We start from the raw sequence: 23469 nt of genomic DNA on the forward strand, positions 1-23469 counted from the left end.
AAAAACTGTGTAAATATCTATCTAATTGCTGTGCGATCAGGCGTTCTACATATAGAACCGTATGTTATAAATGCGCATCCCAAAGATGCAGTTATGCTATGCGTTCATTCTTGGTTGTTTTAGATCTAAAATATACCTGATTGCACAGCAAATATATAGCTATTTCACAGTTTTTAGTACCGTTGCCATAACAACGCTATGTGAGAATGTTATCGTCTATTACACCCAGAATTGGCCTTATTATTAGTAAACTTCATTCCGTAATCACTCTTAAATTATTTTATTTATGAATAATAAATGATGCACATTTTTATTCATATTCTTAATTGTGTTCAATAAATTTTTTCATTATGTTTACAATACAGAAGAACCCAGTTTATTCGGACCTCAGTTATGCAAATTCGCGATTATCCGGACTACCAACCGCGACCAATGTATATGTATGTACATCCAACAATTAGAATTTTTGCATAATTAATGCTGCAGTTTAGTATTGTTAGTAGTGTTAATTTCTTAATAATAATTTTTGTTGATATCTATGTATGTATTTGTTATTTTAATAAATGCACAACATTTTTTTCATACATTCGATTATCCGGATTTTTCATTATCCGAATGCCATTATACCGGATAATCGAGTATCTACTGTATTGCATAATATATGAAAAATATTTCATCATACCTTTTCCCTACAAAACATGTGGTACTCCGTCTGCTCGACGATCGGCGTAACACAGTTGAATTGCCGACAATTCGTATATGCTTCCATAATCTGCAAAAATAATCCACAAGAGAGATTATTAGTCATTTAAGAATAAAATACAAAGGTTGTTTTCTATTACAACCCTAAGTCACCTCCACAGGAGTCCATCGCGCCGTTCCCCAATACATCGCCCATCCCTGGGAAATCACGTAGTGCATCGCTCGAACCACCTCTGAAGCAAAGATATATAGTACATTTTTATAATGTTATTAAAAATTTTACGAGACTATCTATAAAATTTGCATATATAATGTTTCATAGGGAAATTGAATAGCACGCGACATACAGTATATTGACTTACATACAAAGATATATCTTTGCAAAATATACACATACACATACACATACACACACACATACATATATATATATATATATATATATATATATATGTATAATTATTTATTATACTAGTACAATTTAATAAATATTAATTTTTTTAACCATATTATTAAGGAATTGAAGATTTCTTTATTTCATAAGTTCAAATATAAAATATATTAAAATATTGCACATGATTTTATTAAAAATATTTAACATTACATTTAAATTTTACGGGAATGTTTTTTTTCGATACCTTGAATTAATAAAATTAAAATAAAGAAAATAAATATAATACATTTAAAATAACACAGACGATTCTTGAATGTATTGCAGAAAACTAATATATAGGGTAGAGCGAGGTATTAAGGTCCAATTTAATTTCCAGTAATTACACTGTCAAAACCAAATGAACTACATCACAACGCATAACACGTATCAAATGAACAACTATCGAAACATATTCAACTGAAATTTCCAGTTGATCCTAATTGCAACAATGTGCTTCACTATTTTCCTAAAATTTTTCATCAGTCCCTTTTCATACCATAGTCGGAGTAAAAAGCGACTGCCAGAGGCAGACAATGTCTCATTTTTAACGGTAAAGAGATTTTACAAAATAACAGCTACATTATTTAGCCAATGCAAAATTCTAAATTCATGTGCACATTTTATACAAAGTTTACATTGTATATAACCTTGATCTGATATTTTCTCAGAAATATTTATCAGCAGAGTTGATAAATATTTCTGACTTAATTATAACAGAGCATTTCATTGATATATCTCTTGAAAAATTGCTTTTTCTAACTTAATATACATGTACAAGTTTCTTATTGTTCACATCTTTGCCAGTGTAAAGCTGTTGCTTTTATAGAGATTATTTAAATGAAACTGATGATTTTTATTAGATTTGATCTAAAAAGATCGATCGTTTATGAGTTCTTTCTATACATCTTTTACCTCACAACGTAATATAGAAATCTATACTTTGTGGTTATTGAGATAATGGTGATGGACTTTTTTACCCATGAATCTTTAATCTTTGCTCTACACTATATGTGATTTGAACTTTCTTTTATTTCACATTTGAAGTAAAGATTATATGATTTTATAATATGTTAATACATATAGAAAATTATATAAAATTTGTCTAAAACTAACAAAAGGATTGAAGACTTTAATATAAAATTGATAACGATTTGATGATTGCTTTTCTTGATAAAAATCAAATATAAAATATGCTTTTATTGAAAAATAATAAATGTTTCATTTTCATTAATATTGATAACAATTTGAAGATTGTTTTTCTTGATATAAATCAAATAAAAAATATGCTTAAAAATAATAAATGTTTCATGAAAAATATGAAGCCGAATTTATAAATAACTTGAAAAATGAAGTCGAATCTAGATCTTGCATTATTAAAATACAATTAAAAGAAGCAAAACAAAATTATTTATATATTACCAAGAGTTTTGAGCGAGTGTAAGAAAATGAAAATGATATATATGTATATATATATATATATATATTTATTTATTATACTTTCCATTTTTCTTTAGAAAATTATTTGTTATTATCATATATAAAACTCGTAGAAACTGATGTCAATTTTGTTCAGATATTTTTATGAATGTTTTCAATTTATTTTCGTATTTGCTTAGATTATATGATACATTATTCGTTGTGTTAATGGTAAGATTTTTCGTCTACTAAAAGCTAATAAAATAAATAGACATACATATATATATAAAACGTTTGCAACTATATAGAAAGCAGTAAAGAGTTTGGCTAAATCTGAATAACGTTTTGTAATGACAACGTGAGTATACAAATATATATTTACGAATATTGAAATATAATTGACATTAACTTAAAGTAAATAAATATTTTTATTTTAACTAATTTTATCTAATTGCTAAACTTTCAGAATGTTTGTAATATTAACTTGATTACTGTAACAAAAGTTTTTGATCGAGCGATCGAATTAGGTATTATATATGAACCAAATAGCAAAATATTACCTCGAATATAAATCAGCTTTAGTTTTAAATCTGCTTATGAAATACAACATTCTGTATTATAAATCGCCTTATAAAAATTCGTAATACCATACCTGGAAAGAGCTCCGAGATGTGCCTAGAATATATCAATATAGTTGTTTTTATGCTTAACTTAATAATTCACTGACCTTCCATGGGACACATGGGATCTGCCTTATGTACTATAACGACATCAATGTAGGGAAGTTGAAGGCGCTCTAAACTGGCTCGGACTGTTTCAACGATATGTTTCCTAGAGAGACCCCGCTCGTCTGACCTACATTTTTTATGAATATAAATATATAGTGCTTAGCATGTTATAATTTATTCGTGGAAAGCATGATCGAATCAAATTTGTTGATTATGCTCATTTCCATATACTACGTGCAATTTAACATAAGATTTAAATTGAATCTATAATATATTTTTATGTTTGAACAAAGTTAAATATTAATTTACTTTAAATAAAATGTGAAGTTAATTCATAATATCAAAATTTATATTAATTTTAGTACAATTAATATAATTGTAATAACTATTATCTAAAACATAAGTATAAAATTGATTGAATAATTTTTATCATGATTTTATGACATAAACTATTTGAAAATGTTAATGCAACTCGCAAAAACTAGCAGGAATACTCGACATAATGAATAAGAATTTAGCAACTTTAAAAATTATGTTTACATGGCCAATTGTAAACCAATTGTAAGCCAACTTAATTGAAACCAATATTTTAGAATTGAATCCCAGATCCCTAATATTTTAGGATGTTCGATAAGGTGATCATCATTATTATACAAATTTTCATAAAAATCGTCGATTTTTCCCCCCAATACGAAAATAAGAAGTAACAACCCAAATTATGTGATTCGAAAAGTTTTAAATCAGTTCAAATGACTTTTTTTAAATCATTGCAGGTACATCTATCCCCCGTTTTATACGTTTACGATCTTACACGAGTTTTGAAAATATTTTTTTCTAACAAAATTCATTAATTCTGCATTTACAATATTATAAACACTAATCTACAATTACATTTTCAATGTTTTACTGTCAAAATACAACACTACAAAATGTATGTTATAGATACAAATTTTTATTGTTGTATGATGGAAATATGTAGATAAGATGGAAACTTCCCGTTTTATGATCAAAATTAAATTTTGTGTGTGTATAACCTAGTTTATTTGAAACACCAAAACAAAAAGCATAATTTGTTTTAAACTTTGTTTTTAATTAGTGACAAAAAGGGCTTTTTTATAGTAATTTTCGTTTAGAACGGTTTTCCATATAAAAATAATTATTTTGAGTACAAGGTTTTTTATAGAGTCTTCAGTGTAAAACGGAGGATAAGTGTATTTTTGAAAAAAAAAACGCCTACAAAAATTTAATAAAATTAAAGAAGAATTATATAATTAAAAACAAACTAAAATATCATAAAATATTGAACTGATTACGGTATAATATTGTATTATTGTTACGGATACAATTGAAAACGAGTATCTTTAAATCATAAATATAAAATGTTAAATAGAGAAAAAAAAATAAAATAAATATTAAAAAAATTATATTACACATTTAGGATTTAAAACAATAAATCTTCATCTGTTGAACATTTTATTTTTTTATGTTAAAAGTTTTTTATATAATTAAATATTGATTAAACAAGGTGAAAAGGGTTTTGATAACATTAATAATAAAAAATACTAAAGTTCTACAAAAATAATATAAACACCTACTAATAGATTAAGATAGATTAATTAATATAATTATTTGAGTGCACATTAAGATATGAAATGAATTCTGTTCTATATCATAAATGTAATTTATATAGGAAATGAAAGTTTTCAATTGCGTATTTACTGAAGAATTAATGTTGAAACTTACTTCGTGCTCCAATATATTTTTGTTGTTACAATATAACTAGATCTCTTCCATCCTCTTCTTTGTAGAATTCTCCCGAGCTCTGTCTCCGCTCTACTTCCTGCAAAGGAACGATTCAATGAAAATTAAGCACAATATATATATATATATATACTCGTATATATATATATATATATATATATGTATGTATATGTATATATACTTCTAAAGTTGTATAAGAATAACTTAATAAACAAGAGAAATAAGTTACAAATAAGAAATGAATTCGGAATGAAATCAATGTTAGGTAACTTTTTAAAATAATACAATTTTATCAAACTCTAGGCTACTCGCTCTTGAGTGATATCTAAATCTTTCATACATTATCTTGTAAGACCAAACAGTGAGGCCAATTTTCCGGTAAAATAGTCCGTAACATAGCGTTGCCATAACAATGCGTTGTATAATTTCGCAACCTGTGACTTGCACGTGTATTATGTAGTGTATGTGGGATGTTTTTTGCGCAAAATGACAGACTTCTGAAGATATTTAAATTAGCCCTATAAACTCGTTGAATTATCTTCTGATTCTAGAAATTCATAAAAATTAACACAAAGATATATTTATCTTAACATTTCTTAGTTTACATGCTTGCTGACTTGAACATACACTTGAGTCGTCTGTAGGCACTGTGAAAATACCCCTGGTTGTGTATTTATACAGTTGCACATATATACAGTAACGTATATGGCCGGCTTTACACATAAAACCTAACTTCACAGATGCGTTATTAATGCACATCAGAAAAAAGCAGTTATAATAACATTCTTTTTTGGCGATTGTGCGTTTTATAGGTTAGGTTTTATATCTAGAACTTCTAACTGCACTGCAAATAATTAGTATTTTGACAGTTTTTACTACAATTTTATATAAAAAGCAGAGTAACAAGTTTAAACAGTCTTGCCATAACAACGCTATGTTACGGACTATTTTACTGGATAATTGGTCCCTGTATCTAATTTTTATTTAAGAAAATTCTAAAACAATAAAATTTTAAATAAAATGTAAATCCATAGTTTAGTAACTTTAAGTACTAATACAATAGGTATATAATAGTATTTATTTTGATTGATATTTATAATATCAATGAAAAAATTTTGTTAGATTAGATTAAGGGATTAGTTTATTAATTTTAATATTCCATTATATACCACGTCTTTAGTAAAACTAGGTCATTGCAACACATTAATATTATATTTTGTAACACTATTTTTTCATGTACGAGACGTATGTACATCTACATATGTATGCACTAAAAAGCTCTTAACAAGACGTACATCTTTTACATCCATCCATATTAGAAAGAAAAACTAAATTATATTTCTAAAAATATTTTTAATAGAATAACATTTTATATTCCACTTTTGCTCTTCCATAGTGGAAAAATCATACAAATTATTTAAAACTAAAACCTCTGATTGTTTCACAGTTGAAGTTAAAAATTCCTTTCACAACAGAAGAGATCCGAATATTTTGTTGTGCAGATAATTCAATTTATCTTATACAAATTAGACCGTCACATTTGACATAGCTTAAACAAAAGTTATTAATGAAACAAAAATATTAACCAGTTAATCACAAATATTAATCGTATAACGCTCACACCGCAGTTCCAAAGGCAAAAGTAAACCGCAGAACAAATTAAAATTTCATTACATAAAACTCTAGTTCGTTAACAGATAGACAGATTTAATTTGCTCGTCGTCAGTTATACTTTATAGTTTTTGTTGGTTGTTGGTTTTAGGTCGTCTCTCACCTGAGTGCGCTTCCGACAGATCAAATAGATTTATTCCACTATCCACCGCAAGCCGCACAATTTGTTCGGCTTGTTCCTCGGTGACGCCCGGGGCGAAAGTTGGCCATGTACCTGTAATTCGATCATTTACATATGTATTAGGACCTACTGCCGAAATAAATTTAATGCCCACATGTTGGGGGTAAATGACATGCATTTTCAATTACATTACGAAACACGATATATTTAGTTTTGTATTACATCACACCTATTTTATAACGTTTATGTCTAATGACGAATATTTTTGAATCAAAATTATAATATAAATTATACTACTCTTTATTATTTCCACTTTTTGACTAGTAATTATGTCAATTATCGAAGTCAGTTAAAATTGAATTGATTGAAAATATTTTAATAGGGATTGTCTGTTAATGTAGAACATAACTAATAGATAGCAAACAAGTATGTATTAATCTACAAGCAACGTTTCTTACCTAGAATTATTTATTATAATTACTTTTATCGAAGTGGATTATATAATTGGATTCAGATGCAACTCAAATTTAAAAAGGCTAATTAGATTTGAATTGAAATTGCACGAGCTTTGAATTATAAATAATAATTTAAAACTTGTGCCATTTGAACAATAAGACAATTTAAAAAATTAAAGTATAGTAGATATATTTAACATTATATCAAACATTGATTTAACATTTATGTCCAATTGTGTTCTAACATTAGTAAGTTTGAGTTGTAGTTAGTATCAGTTATATAACCTTTCAAAATTTTTCATTCGGCAATAGCATCCAATACATACGATGTTTAAAGTTATCATGAGGATTCAGATATGGGGGAGTCCATCAATCACGTAAGCGAGTTTTTAAAGATTTTTGACCCCCCTCCCCCTTGGTGATACATGTTTGATATTCAAAATTAATCTTCTCCTCCCCCACCAAACATCACGTGTGTTTTTATTTATGTGAAAAAACTGTAAATTTTTTTAATAAAGTAAATTTTGTTTGAAAATGTTAGATTTTTTTCAAAAAAATCAGTTAAAAAATAAATACACGTGATATCTTACTATACCCCTCCCTCCCCAACGTGATATCTCGTGATTTTTCCACTGTGATTAAAAACCTCACGTGATTAACGGACGCTCCCTAATTTTAATCTAAAAATTGTAATATTGAACAATTTTATATGCCTCTATATATATTATCAATTTACTTTGTACAGTATTTCATTTTTGTCATTAATTTTAAAATGTTATAGTTTGTTAGATGAAATTGTAATTATTGTAAATTTGAATTATAAAACTTTGTATTAGAAGCTTTTGCATAAAAAAATATTGAGCACCGCAGTTCTAGTATAAATTTTCAAGTTGTAGTATGATGTTTGCATGAACGATTGAATAAAATTTGGTAAAACGGACTGCACTTAATTTATAAATAGCACAATGATACATACCTAGTCCTATATTTGAAACCCTAAGGCCAGATTTTCCTAAATTTTTGTATCGTAAACCAGGAGTAGAGGCACCTTGTCGAAGTGGACCCGTATTTGAACCCAAGGATATGGAGCGCCCTGTAACAAACATAAAAATATAAAAATTAAAAATATTATTAACAAAATAATTTAATAAAGAATATATATTAAACTAATTGATATAAAGAATATTTAGAGTAGGTACTTGTAACTACTAACAAATATAATTTAATATAAAAATTACTGTTACCGTCATAAGTCTTTTCAATTGCATTTTATTGATAAAAGTTATACAAAATTAAATATAACTAAAAAAATGAGACAAAATATTCAAACCAGCAATTTCTATTTGATTTGATTGCGTTTTTCACCACAAAAACAATTTGGAAATCGTCTTGAATGATTTTATTGCGATCACGATAATTCAGTATTTTCAAAAACCTTTATTCAAATTTAATTTTAATATCAGTAAATAGTTTTTAATATTGAAACTAAATAGTAAAATACCCCTTAATATTTCGTATTAGACTGATGAATAAAAATGACAATGATTAGATAAATATACAGCAGTTAATTGTATAAACAGGATAGTCATTTGAGTAAAATTTGTATAATAGGATATAAATAATATATATGTACACATATAAATATGATTATTAATGGCAAGATTAATTTCATTTACTTGAACAATTTATAAAAATAATATGATGGAATTATTTGTTCAAAGTAGTATTGGTAAGCCTTTAAAAGCAAGAATAGTTTATAATTCTTTATTTTGAACTACCTTGTAATGACAACAAGAAATATGCTAATAAAAATGCATTTCTATAAATTGGCATGTGAAAATCATTAGTTGAACGACATTTTATTTTTTTTACAAATTGATTATTATTCTTGAACTCAAAGAACCGTCTTGAAAAATAATTTTTCAGATTCCAGAGAAATTGTTCAATAATTGAACTATTAACAGCTTTTCAAAATTAAGCAAAACATAGAAAAGGTGTGAAGCTGAATTCGTTTGGCCATTATAAGACTTATTACTTAATATTATACATTATATAATATTACCGGCTACCAATATACATTTTTTATACTTGTTCACTGTACTAAAACGATCTTTTATTATATAGAATTGATAAATTGTAGATACAGTTTTTGTAAATGGAGCAATACAACCTTTGTAATCATAAAGCGAACAAATAAATTCTGGTTGAGGTTCATTGTATTTTCTTCATTTAAATCTGTATTTTAAATTGTCTAAAAAATTAGGAACATAGGTTCTCAAACTTGTTTGTGTCGTTGACCCGTTAGACTTTTCCATAAACCCGCTATTTAGCCGATTCCAATTTTTTAAAAAAAATATATTTGTACTAACTTTTCGTACTAAACATTCGAAGTAAAGGTAATCCAAGTTAAGATATTTATTAATTGACTTCATAATAATAATAAAAAGATATTAAAGAGGTTTGTTGTGATCCACAATCATGGATTTCCATAATTCCTTTTCGTTGACGTGAACCCCTTGAAAATTGTCATGGACTCCCGTGGGAATCACTTAGCACAAGAGTGATATTGGGATACGCGTTTCTTTATAATATTTACACTTTTTTTAAAAAAAATTAAACATTAGCTTGATAAAACTATAATTTGATACTGTTCTTCAAATATGGCATTATAAACTTTCTAGTGGAATCATAAATAAAACTATCATTTTTCGAACATCAAATAACCACAGTAAGTAATGCATTATCTTATAGTAGTCTTTACAACGGTTCATAAGATCTTCCATAAAAAAGGAAGAAACTAATATACTGTTTGTTTTAGTAGTAGGTACATCAAATATATATAACGTATCGTATTCCAAGTTTAAAAAGTTCGATGCGCTCACTCACCCAGTTCAAGCGCGGCGCCCGTTCCGCTGAACTCCTCCATGCAGTCCAGCGAAGCGATGGGAGCCCGACAACTGAAAGAAGAACAGAATCCTTTATAATAAATTCAACATTGTACAATTTAATAACACATAAATGTAGTCGGACTTTATTATCGCACAACACATAAAATTGAGCAATATAACTTTCATATAAAATGCCAAGCGTGGAATATTTCTTAAACGCTATTTGATGTGACAATGTGCTGTTTAAATGTTTTCCATCAGTGTAATAAAAAGTCATAAATGTAAAATTGCTTATAAAAACGTAATCATAATAAAACCTTTTAAACGTATAATGCTAGAATAGATTTTTGTCAAAATTTGATAAATGAACATTTTTTTGAATGCTTCTCATACTGTACTAACATCCAGGTTGGATTTACAATAGGGGCGGCAATCGGGGATAGTGCCCAGGGCGGCAATTTTTTTGGGGCGGCAAAATTTGTAAAAAAAATAGAATATGTATGTAATAATAGAACAAGTATGTAGTAATCCATGATGAATTTTTTGCAAGCAAATAGTTATTTTAACCCTTTCCACTCGCCGGAGCGGTGGCATTCAAGTGGAAAGAGTCACTTTTAGAAAAATGAGTTAAAAAATGGGGCGGCATTTTCGTCAGTGCACCAGGACGCCAAATTTCTAAATCCGGCTCTGCTAACATCCAATATATATTTTTTATAGCAATAGATTTCGAAATCTAACATAATTAAACCACTTTTCATAGGCCTATAATATTTTATAGGGTTCTATTTGACAATCAACTCAATCACCAAATCAAAGTGTCATCAAAATCCCAGAAGAGTAAACCTGAGTGTTCCCTTGTGAAACAATTATCATATAATGTATCAAAATTTATTTTTAAAGTCATTTTTGTAGTAATAAAAATCATAGAAGTTGGTGAAGCTTGTATAGTATAAAATACTATAAAATACTCAATACAAATTGAGATAAGAAATTCAGTTTCTTTTAATACTTATGAAAATAGAGAGACTCGTTCACACCCATATTATATATATATATAGATATATAATATTATATGTTTGACATACATTTATAAAATTATTTATTTTCGATCATCTATATAAACATAAGACATTAAATCAAATATTCCATAATAAAACAAAATTGATCTAAGAACTATATCCAGGTATCAATTTACAGGGATGGTAGAATAAAAAAGGATAAGAATGAAAAAGATATTTTAAATTAAAATTTAAAATTATTAATATAAATAGAAATGTAAACAAAATTTGTATTTATTATCAAAATCTCTATAAAATATCTGATACTTTGATGCGCGTATGCCTAATTATCGATTATTTTCAATTCTCTATTTAAATGTTTTTTTTTTTACTTTTTTTATTGGATGAAAATATTCAATGTTAAATTTATTTTAATAAATTATATCGTTAGGTTATTTAATATTTATATGTCATCCTATACAAACTTCTTTTCATTATAATTTTTAGTTCTTTTTTTCGTCAATACAAGTAAAATGGACGCTGCGTTCTCTCAAAAAGTAAATTACCATTTTTGGCATTTTTCTTTGAAACTAATCAGAACGTCTTTTCATCAATAGGGTTCAAATGTTTTGTGAATCATTCAAATCGTTTGACCCCGTGGACGAAAAATTGTATCCGCACATACGTACACATATGCACATATACATATGTACATACATACATATACGCACACAAAATGTTCAAAGGCTTCGAAACGTAAAGATACACAAAAATGTTAATTTTTGATTTTTTGCGATTACTGTAACTTACCCTACGAAAGGTTAAAAAAACAAAATATGTCATTAGATTTTTTTCTAATTCTTCTGTTATGAGTTCTTTCTAACAACTTTCTGGATAGATAATTATAATGATCAGCAAGTCTGTATTTATATGATATCATTTCTAATGAAGTATATAATTTTTAAACATATATATTATTGTTATTTCTACATATTTTATAAATTTTATAAATAAATTTAATATATTGTTATTTCGACTTTATGTAAACCCTATTCAGTTGGGTAAACTACTGGTAAGCCAAACTGAATCAATAAAAAGGCGCCGAAAGGTGCGCGGTGTACTATACAATATTTATAAAATTGAATTAAGATAGAAATAATATAATGATATAGAATTTGTGTACTAAATTGACTGAACTTCATTGTAACAAACGATTGTATAAAACTGAAAACTATAATCTATAAATGAATTTTTAAATTGTCAATCAAATTATTGAAAATTAGAATGAAAAGAAGTTGGTATAAGATGATATATAAATATTAAATAACTTGAAATTATAATTCATAAAATAAATTTAACATTGAATAAACAAATCAATTGTATTAATGCATGATATATTTTTGCCCTATTAAATTTTTCTCTAAAAGGCCAGTTATGGTTAGAGTTTGAATAAAATACTGATTTAATTAAATATAATAAGATGTTGGAGTTATAAATAGAAAACATACTAAAGTTGAAATATTCCACTATAATGGAAAACTGCAGGATGGAGTAATTGGTTGCAACTGTTCTGAATGCAAATCTGATCGCATTTTGTATACATAGAAATGTCAGCTTTATATTGTCAAGCTGAAGAGAATTCAATTCAATGATTCAATGAATAACATTAGCAAAGAGTAACATTGCAAACTCATAACAAAATAGTGTATATAGGATATAAAATATTACAGAAGAATTTCTAACAATTGTTAAGAGATAAAATTTATTGTCAAAAATGTTTTTATTAAAACACTTAAAATCTTGTCATCTAACAGCGAGCTTCTATCTTATTTTATTTGCATTCTAGCTTAAATCTTGACAATTGACACTATTTTAGGATGTATCAGAAATTTGATAAAATATTAATTTTGCCAACATGGTTTTATTTGATATTTTGCATCTTGATGCTCATAGGTTACGATAAAGACCGTCTTTATTTTTTTCTTTCAACCGAAATTCTGATTGAATTTTGAACCTTAAAATATTTAAATTATTTCCGACTTCAAAAACCACATTTAATAAACGGTACACAACAAACTTCGTTAATAAATATGGTTATAAATAAATTCATTTCTTTGGCATATGATTTTATATAATTTGTCATATGCTTTCACTTACTATATAATTATAGGCAAATAGAGTTATCAACCAAAACTTTACGATCCACTTTATAATAGCAAGTTACACTTTTTGCACTATTTTCTTAAATAAATTTAACTCAAATGTTTTATGTATCTGCTATGATGAGAAACAACCAACTGAATAAAAACAAAAGTACAACAAAACGCCAGAACATATTCTATGAATAAAAAAGTTCGTAATCAATATAGAGTGGCTTTATCAAAACCATAATCTTTTATTCCTACAATAGTGAATAGTGTATATAATTTTGAATCGATTTGTACCTTAACATGCCATTCGATGAAAATATCTTTTGTACTAATAATATATAATGGATGAACTTACAAATCTAGTACTACGAACGAATGTACTGAAAAAAAACAAATATTATATTTTCTTGATAGTGATGATAAATGATCAATGAAAATGAGAAATGAGAAAGCTATTTAATTCACTCGAATCGAAAATTGAAAATTGGATAATTGTTTATATACTTCTCATAGATAAAAATCATATAAAATCCGAATCCTATTACTCCAACCCCGAAATCAATTCAAAATAGTTGGATAAATATCTACATTAAAATTTCTTGGAAAACATATTGTCTGAAAAATTAATGTGATGTTAATTATTAGCTATCTAAGATTTATTTAAACAAATTATTTCAAAAACTCTAGAAATTAATTTGTCACTGACTAACAATTCAATCAAAATGCTTTCTTAATGCTTTTCTGAAAAAAAAAAACACAAAACCACCAAGCTTTTGCATTGCACTATATTGTGTTACTAATAATTGATTTGTATTTTTCAGTAAACTCTTCTATAAGACTCATCTAGTAATCTTTTTTTGCATTTTCTGCGCTTTTTGCCTCATAAATAATAAAGAAATGCTTTTCAAAATCATTCAAATCGGTTAATCCAAGATTTCGAAACGCAAATTTGTATCCGAATCTACACATACACATACTGACATACACACACATACATTCATTGTTTCTAAGGTATGGCAAAATGTGCAGGAGGCTTTGAAACTTTAAAGCTTTTTGCGAATACCTGATATAATATTACGTTAATATATTAGTAAAAGCGAAATATATAACTAAATGCAATCATATAGAAGGGAATAAATTCAAAAAGTTAAAATTATACTTTTAATTATGTAAAATGTAATATGGAACATAGATGTTTGACCACGAACTGTCACCACCGAATTTCCAAAATCATTTTCACTATAATTGTGTAATTGGTAACAAAATAACATTTATGATTTATATAATTATAAAGCATAAAGCATAAATTATTATGCCATATATTTACGATATTTGCATATCTATAATTACACAAAATAACAATAGCTCAAATTAACAAAAAACAATAGCTCAAATCAATATGCAAATATACTTGTAATAAATTACCGATATATTGTTGTGACGGGGTTAGAATCCTCACTTGTATTATCTGCATTATTGTTATTATCATTTGCAGTTGTATTACACATAACAACAGCCATCTTGTAGAAACCTTAATTAATATTCTAATTTATTCTAATTTAATTGCACTCGAGTATATTATACTTAAATTTACTTTAGCGGCGTGAAAGCTTCTGATGTGTCGAACTAATTTGGGAGCGTTGGTTTGAGAGGTACTTAAAATTAATTAAATTTCGTTTGGCTGCATACGTAATATTTATTTAAGGGCAATGTTTACATTATAACTTTTTCAAAGAACACAATTTAACTTAGGGACACCTATGTTTCGACGTATTCACAAGCACTGAGATATGTAGCGCGTGTTTATCCGGAAACTCCTTCGCTATAAGTTCAATATCATTTTATTGGTTATAAATCTCTTCGCGCACTCAAAGTGGCATGATATACGGATCCGGGTACACATATTAGGATACACATACACGCGGCAAGACACATTGCGAGAGGTCACGAGTGTGCGAACTGGCGCGAAGGTACATATGATCGAATTGGAATTGATTTGGTGCGCGATCGGAATTTACATTTGAACACTAGATATTCTTTGAACCTCCCCGAATGTCCGTTATGAATGGCCTGAGGGCGACTGCGAGATGTCGCAGCGGATTACCGTGTGACACATCGCACAACACTGACGGCGTGCATCGGGCGCCGCAATAGGTCGAACCACGAACGGCGGTAGGCGCAGTGTGTATAATTCATGCGGAAGAAGCGATGAAAAAGCGTAGCGGCAGGCGTGCGCGCGCGCCACGCCGCGCTACTTTTCGGGTCGTCCGGGGTGACTTTGAACCCGCGTGCCACTTAGCACGAGACTGCCGATGGATAGGTTAGTGTTTCAATCACCTACGCTCAATCGATTCATTCGCATTCGCATCTCATGCATTATAGACGAAACTGATTGACTAATGAATTGCCGTCAAAACCGTCGACACAATGATCTAACAAAACAATTACGTTCGAGCACATACTTCCAAAAGTGTATATTTCAAATTTTCAAAACATATAATTTTATTTCAGGTGTTTGCTATTTTTTGAAAATTCCAAATAGATAATAATACCAAAAAGTCAATTATTATAACAATTGATATAGTTATCAAAATTATTGATATGATTATCATAATAGTATCAGAAACACTGAATCTAAATCTAAATCTAAATGTAAATATAAATGTAAATAAAAATGTAAATGTGAATGTCAATGTAAATGTAACTGTAAATGCCAATGTAAATGTAAATGTAAATGTAAATTTAAATGTAAATGCCAATGTAAATGTAAATGTAAATGTAAATGTAAATTTAAATGTAAATGCCAATGTAAATGTAAATGCTAAATGTAAATGTAAATGTAAACGCAAATGTAAATGTAAATGTAAATGTAAATGCAAATGTAAATGCAAATGTCGATGTAAATGTGAATGTAAATGCGAATGTAATGTAATGATGTGTAAATGTTTACGACTAGTTGTCCTTGGCATCGTGGCGGCAAATTGCTGAAACTTTTTTTACCGTAATTTAAAATTTTCAAAAGCTTAATAATTTCTTTTAAATATTGTAAAAATAGATTTTTTGAGAATTATAAAATTTTTTAAACGCTTCGTCGTAGCCTAATGGTTAAACATTATAAATATTGATACGGAATCCATAAAAAAGTGCACAAAACATGTGAGTTATTAAAATCTCTATAAAAGATCTGATGATTTGATGTGCATATGTGTAATTATCATGTTTGACCGCCAAATAATATTCTTTTTTAATTGTTTTTATTGGATCTCCGGCCTACCTTCCCAAACATTTGATCAATTTTTCATTCCGTCAAAATAAATATAATGTTATCTAGATCGTTTAAATCAGACGCTCTACTCTCCCAAAAACTGTTTTTTACAGTTCTTGCACCATATCTTCAAAAAGCTGAAATTGCCTTCTTAAAATTAATCAGTACATCTTCTCATAAATAGGAATAGAATGTTTTTTGAATCATTCAAATCGGTTGAGCTCTCGAAATCGAATACCTACTATACACACATTAACATACACATATATTCATTTTTCTAAGGTATACTAAAATGTTCAGAAACCTTTAAAACGTAAAGTTATGCAAAAATTTTCATCTTCGATATTTTGCGATTATATTATAGTTACAAAATAAAATGATTATATAACAATATAACTTACCAGGAAAGTTAAAAATATTCTTACTAAAACTTCAATTTAGGTAATTTTTTTTAACATCAAATGGCTTTTTAATTACTGAAATCGGTTCAGGCGTTTTTGAGAAAGCGTCGATCAAAGGTTTAATTCTGACAAATGTCAAAAAAACGATGAGCTAAAACTTCGACGAAAAATTTTTCACTTTTCTGCAATTTACAAAGAAACGGCCCGGCCGATCGCCGCACAGAAACGATAGTCCTCATCGGGATACATCGAATGGCTTTTAAATTTTTGAAATCGGTCTAGCCGTTTTGGAGAAAACGTCGATTTACGGCAAAAAAATCTGTTCACATACACGCACACACACACATACACACATACTTTTTCCAAATTTGGTCTCATTCGATTCAGAATGGCTTGAAACGTCGAGAAAACATAAAATTAGCGAATCGGATTTTTTAATGAAAACATAAACTTCTCCTTCGGGAAGTTAATAACATAAAATTTCATTATTGAGTGTCCCACAATTATTAGATAATTATTTTTAGGCTTTACTTCACGAGATTTTTTATTATAAAACTAGTATTTTACCATTTTACGATCCTGATTATGCGCAAACTTTTGATGTAACTTGCCAATACACTTTAGTATAACTTTTTTGAAGAATGACCTTTCAAAGTAGATAAATTATGAAAATTTTAAAATCATAGCTTAACAAATAGTTCTAATTCTAGAAAACTTGGGGCAATTTATGTAATTGGTTTTGACTGTTGCCATAGAAATTTTATTTACGGTTGCAAATTCAAAGTTAGAATATTAAAAATTAACCAGAATAACCAAAGAATGGTTACAGTTTTACTAAAGCCTTAGAGTGTTTCTAAAGCTTTAGGGTGTTACTAAAGCTCTAGGCACTTACAAGCTATTGACTTTCACACTGTATTTTTTCTATTTTTTTTCAAAACTATATATATATTTTTCTAGTTTTTTTTTCATGATAGTTACGATCAATACTGTCACCTCGTTTCAGCTAGACGTTGAGTTTTGGGACACCTGTATATTAAGATTGAATTATATATTGACATTGATATATATATATATATATATATATATTTATCAAAAATGTATTCCGCAATTGTCATTGTAAACATCCAATCAATCCCAAAACCAGATTTCTTAATATCTTAGTTATGATCATAATCTTTTCGCTCAAAGCCAACAAAATGATTCCATTATTTGACAATCTATGTTCTTATATATTATACCATAATTAGTCAATGTAAAGTTTTAAGATATACATATAATTAGTCGACACAAAGTGGCTAACCCCGGTCGAAGGATGCGGCGCGGCGCATCGATTTACAAACAACGCGTGTGCGACAACGTGTGCGATGCGGACACGTTGGAATATTCACGTCAGGCCGAATGGTAATTGATCAATTTAAACCGCAAGGCGATTAGCTATTCCAATATAAATCCCTACGACCCGCTCACATTGTGAGAATTAATCAATAAAGTTTAATCCGATAAAAAATTGGAAAACAATTTTATGCAGAGTTCAGAAATGGTAATTGAATCATTAAAATTGTCCAGAAAAGTTTTATTAATTTAGAAACCAGATTTTTTATAATACAAAATAAAACCACATTAATATATATTAACCTTAAGGTGACCATATTTTTTAGGTCAAAACCGGGACGACAATTTTTAGTTATGCGGAGGGGGAAAAGAGGTTGCTTCAAAATAACAAATGCTACTTAACGATACACTACAAAATCAGCTTTCTTATATGAATAATTATTTTTATAATCGGAATTGTGGACTTTTAGAAATAACTTTATTATTTAATTATATCTTTTACATATGTTTTATCTCTATGTTTTCTCGCTCTTGAGCCTTGTATGAAACTTCACTCAATTTTCTTCACAATTAATTTGAAGAAATTAACAATTGTTCATTTATTTTTATAATTTTTGTTAGTTAACCTATTAGTTATTAAATAACCGGGACAATCCGTGACAAATGATCTAAATCAGGGACACATATTGCTTTTAGAAAAACCCGAGACACAAGGTGGAAATCCGGGACGTATGGTCACCTTAAGTAACCTTAATTTAATAATTGGCCTTAACACAATCTATTATAGACCAACAACAAATATTGATATAATTTGAAATAGATATTTAATTACAACACATTTACAATTCTTTAGAAATTTGACCAATAAAGTTAAAAATCATGACATTTTCAGGTTTTTATTTATCAAGTATTATCAAGTATTTTACCAGTTTACAATACTGATTAAATGCGCCAACCTTTGGTAACATTTTGTGTGTGGTGTCGACACACTTGACAACATTTTTTTAAATTTTAAAATCATAGTTCAACAAAAAGTCGTAATTTTTAAAAACTTGGGGATATTATGTTATTATTTTTGATTGCGTTCCTAGAAATTTTATTCACTGTTATGGTTCCAAAGTTTGTAAACAAAATTAGTAAAAAATAACAAAAAAAACGGTCATTATTTCACGAAAGCTCTCGACTGCACTTAAAGCTCATAATTTACAAACAACGTGAGATTTTTTTTTCTATTTTTTTTCAGAATGGTTAAGGTCAACACTATCACCCCGTTTCAGCTTAACGTCAAGTTCTGGGACACATAATATATATATATATATATATATATATATATATATATATATATTATATAATACATATATAGTATAATATATAATGACTCGTTAAAATTTTTCCAAGCATATAACATGTATCGATGAGAAGACTTTTTAAAACTTCTTCATTTATTTTACTTTAATTTAATATTTATTTTAATTCAATAGTCATTAACAGTCGTGCTTTATAACTTGTTATAGTAATTGGTGCATTACATTTTCCGTGTATTTTATTTTTTCTTTAAATTATTTGTATGCACTGAAAATGGGTCAAATCAGGACCCGAAATGATTGACAATAAAACATTTTACTTCAATAAAATAGTTTCAATTATTGGATAAACGCCCAAGAACAACTTTATTATAATGCTTCACCATCTGAAAAAACCTCTCGATTTAGTATAATTATATATTAGAGTTGCAAAATTTAAGTAAACGAAATTAGTAAAAAATAACTAAAAAATTGTCATTATTTTAGCAAAGCTCTGGATTGCACTTAAAAGCTCTTAATTTACAAACAACGTGAGATTTTTTTTTCTAATTATTTTCAGAACAGTTAAGGTCAACACTATCACCCCGTTTCGGCTTGACGTCAAGATGGGGCACCTAATGTATTACTAATGAGACACCTAATATATACTATAGTACTATAACATACTATATATTATAGTTGCAAAAAATCCACATTGAACATAAAAATTTTAAGTACAAAATTACGAAATGGGACTGAATTTTACAAATGATATAAAAAGATAGTAAAATCCAGAAAATATACTTCTTTTCTTATAATGTTCTAATACGTGATTTTGATTGAATTCTAAATATCGATCGACAAAACACTTGATAAAGATAGAATTTTTGTATCACATTTGTATAATAACCAAAAGCATTTAATGTTTAATAATTGATAATTGACAATATTTAGTGTAATTTTTTGTCATTATCAACATAAGCTTCTCAGAAATTGTAAATACTATATTTATTTGTAGTTACTAATGCATTGCCACATAGCCTTTCAGTATTCCGTAGTTTTTCTTTATAATTATTTTAGCTATTTTCGGGGGAAAAAACAGGATATTTAGTCTTATTTTCATTATTTTTTTTAAGTTATTAGTGTTAGTTAACCAGTTAACTGTGGTTGATTGATATACTGGTCATAGAGAAGTGGTAGAATTTTGTGTATTGACGAGTATACTTGTCATACATATAAATTTCTGAACATTGGCAATTTATATTGCAACTTAATAAGGAAAACAAAACATTTTCTCAAATTCAAAAATATTTAGAATGCTATGAGTATATAGAAGTATATATAAATTGATGTGAGTGGCATTTTGACTTAATATAAAATTTCACCCCGGTTCTAACGAAATAAAATTTAACGCTCATAAAAAATATTAGAAAAATATTCTGTTTAAAGTGCTTGCATGAGTTGAGCTCATTAATTGACACGTTATATTAAATATTGTAATAAATTGGTTACACAAGTTATTCTCGGTTATGTATTCATTGTACAAGTAATAAACAGCAATATACATTTAGTACCTTAGGCTAATACTTTATAATATCACATAATTTTCTGCACAGTCATCAGAACTGAACAATAAAAGTAATATACAGTAATTAGAAATGTTCCCAAAATATTTTGCCTATAAATATATAATGAAGATGATTTGAATTGAAATTAGTTCACCAATTTTCTTAAGTACATACGAACATTGACTCAAATAGTTGAAATTCTTGTAGAAGCTCGAAATGCGCAAATAGAACTTCACCTCTATTCAGAGAAGTCGTAGTTCATGAACCATACGAGCAAGTGAACTCATGCAGTGATTGGATTTGCAAGCGAATTGCAACGACACTGGCTTTGGAAGCTTTGGATTATATTACATATAAAATTTTATTAGATTTGCAGCTGCAAGCGACTTCTTTCGATGTTTTCAGCTATCAAATTTATTGCCGAAGGAAATTCGCAGATAAACTTCAAAACGCGATTACTGTTATACATACTATAAAGTATGGGTGGGACACAAAAGTCGGATTTCATTTTTAGTAACTATAATGTCTAAACCAAACAAACTATATTACAACACATAACAGGTGTCAAATTCCCAGTTAATTCTTTATAATAAAAAAACGTTTTTTACTATTTGTATAAAATTTGTCATTTGTCCCTATTTGCCAATAATAGCTATATTATTCAACCAATACGACATATAAATTTCATAAACGCATTTTTTATAAAGATCTCACTTTATATAATCGTTTTATCAGGTATTCTTCTAACCTAATTAAAAATTTAAAGTTCAAGTTTAAATTGTTCTAAATTAAACTACTTGTAGCAAGGCCGTAATATTTCAGTAAGCTCTATAAGACCATGATATGTATCGCCAAAAAAGTTTCATAAAAATTAGCTTAAATTTTTTTTTTCAACAGTTAATACAACAAAACGGCTCGGTAGATTTTCACCTAAAACTTACCAGTATCCTTCCCAACTAATATCTTTCGAACAGTTTTTGATTTTTTAAAATTGATTTGGTAGTATCAGCTTAAATGTGGACACTTTTTTTCAAATTACAAAGAAACGGTTAGGCCGATCGTCGCTCAAAACTGAGAAAAGATAATCCTCATCGAGATACATCAAATGGCTTTTAAAATTTTGAAATCGGTTCAGGCGTTTTTGAGCAAACGCCGATGAAAAGTCTAATTTTGACAAATGCCAAAAAAACGATACCAATTTTTGCAAACTTTGACGAATTTTTAAAGCTAAACGAGTTGTCGTGGGACAGTAATATTTTAGTAAAGTTAGAAAATAATAATAAAAGTCGTCGAACAAAAATTTTTTAACACTTTATTACAAGAACATAGCCCGGACAATCTCCACCAAAAACTAATCAGCACGATTCCCAACCAATATCTTTGGAACGGTTTTTGAATTTTCAGAATCGATTCAGAATTGCGGGCTAAAACTTGGACGAAATTTTTTTCATTTTTCTGCTATATATGAAGAAACGGCTTGGCCGATCGTCGCACAAAACTGACAAACAATAGTCCTCATCGAGATACTTCAAATGGCTTTTAAATTTTTGAAATACGGCTAGACGTTTTTGAGAAAACGTCGATTTACGGCAAAAAATCTGTTCACGCACACACACACATACTTTTTCCAAATTTGGTCTCATTCGATTCAAAATGGCTTGAATTGTCGAGAAAACATAAAAATAGCGAATCGGATTTTTTTATGTAAACATAAACTTCTTCTTCGGAAAGTTAATAATAAATATTGATTGGATTATTTTAGGTTTGCTGAATTTATGCGCGCGACTAAAGTTAGTAGACTTTTGTTAAAATAATTACAAGCGCATTATCAAGTTTGATGTAAATAAAAAAATACATGACCCCAAGCTCCAACGATCATAAAAACAATTATTTGAAAAACTTATTATTTTTGGCAAACTACTGTAACAAAATTCGGTTTCTGCGCATGATGTATAGACACGAATAGTACTGAGTGTTACCGGATCAAGTTCATATCTTATTTATAAGCACTTCGGCATTCTCTCATCTAAAAATATACGAAAGCTTTGTAATGTCGCGAATATCCTCTCTATAGATAATAAATATAGGTGGATATCTCCTGAACCAAACTAATCATATTACTTTATATATCGACGATGTGCTCGTGTAACTCGATAAGTGTAAAGACACGCTTGATAAAATCTTCATACGACATCTTGTTACTTCTCCATGTAATTAAACACGATCGAGAACATTAAATACGCTTGATGAATTTGTTGACAGTTTCGATACTGATATTTCACTATAAATCAAGTACA

General features: G+C 28.0%; 1 protein-coding gene across 1 annotated transcript in view; it reads right to left on the bottom strand.

Annotated features, from left to right (window-relative positions):
• The window catches only part of LOC113365734 (voltage-gated potassium channel subunit beta-2-like), an 80586-nt gene that overhangs the window by 6009 nt on the left and 51108 nt on the right, over window positions 1-23469 (bottom strand). The window contains 7 exon segments of the mRNA XM_026607267.1: window positions 683-772; window positions 856-935; window positions 3279-3406; window positions 5023-5110; window positions 6815-6925; window positions 8264-8380; window positions 10174-10244. Coding sequence (XP_026463052.1) covers window positions 683-772; window positions 856-935; window positions 3279-3406; window positions 5023-5110; window positions 6815-6925; window positions 8264-8380; window positions 10174-10244 — 685 coding nt within the window.

The sequence above is a fragment of the Ctenocephalides felis genome, unplaced genomic scaffold (assembly GCF_003426905.1).
Source record: "Ctenocephalides felis isolate EL2017-DRISC unplaced genomic scaffold, ASM342690v1 CF-g0.4_SCAFFOLD_01170, whole genome shotgun sequence".
Classification (NCBI taxonomy): Eukaryota; Metazoa; Arthropoda; class Insecta; order Siphonaptera; family Pulicidae; genus Ctenocephalides; species Ctenocephalides felis.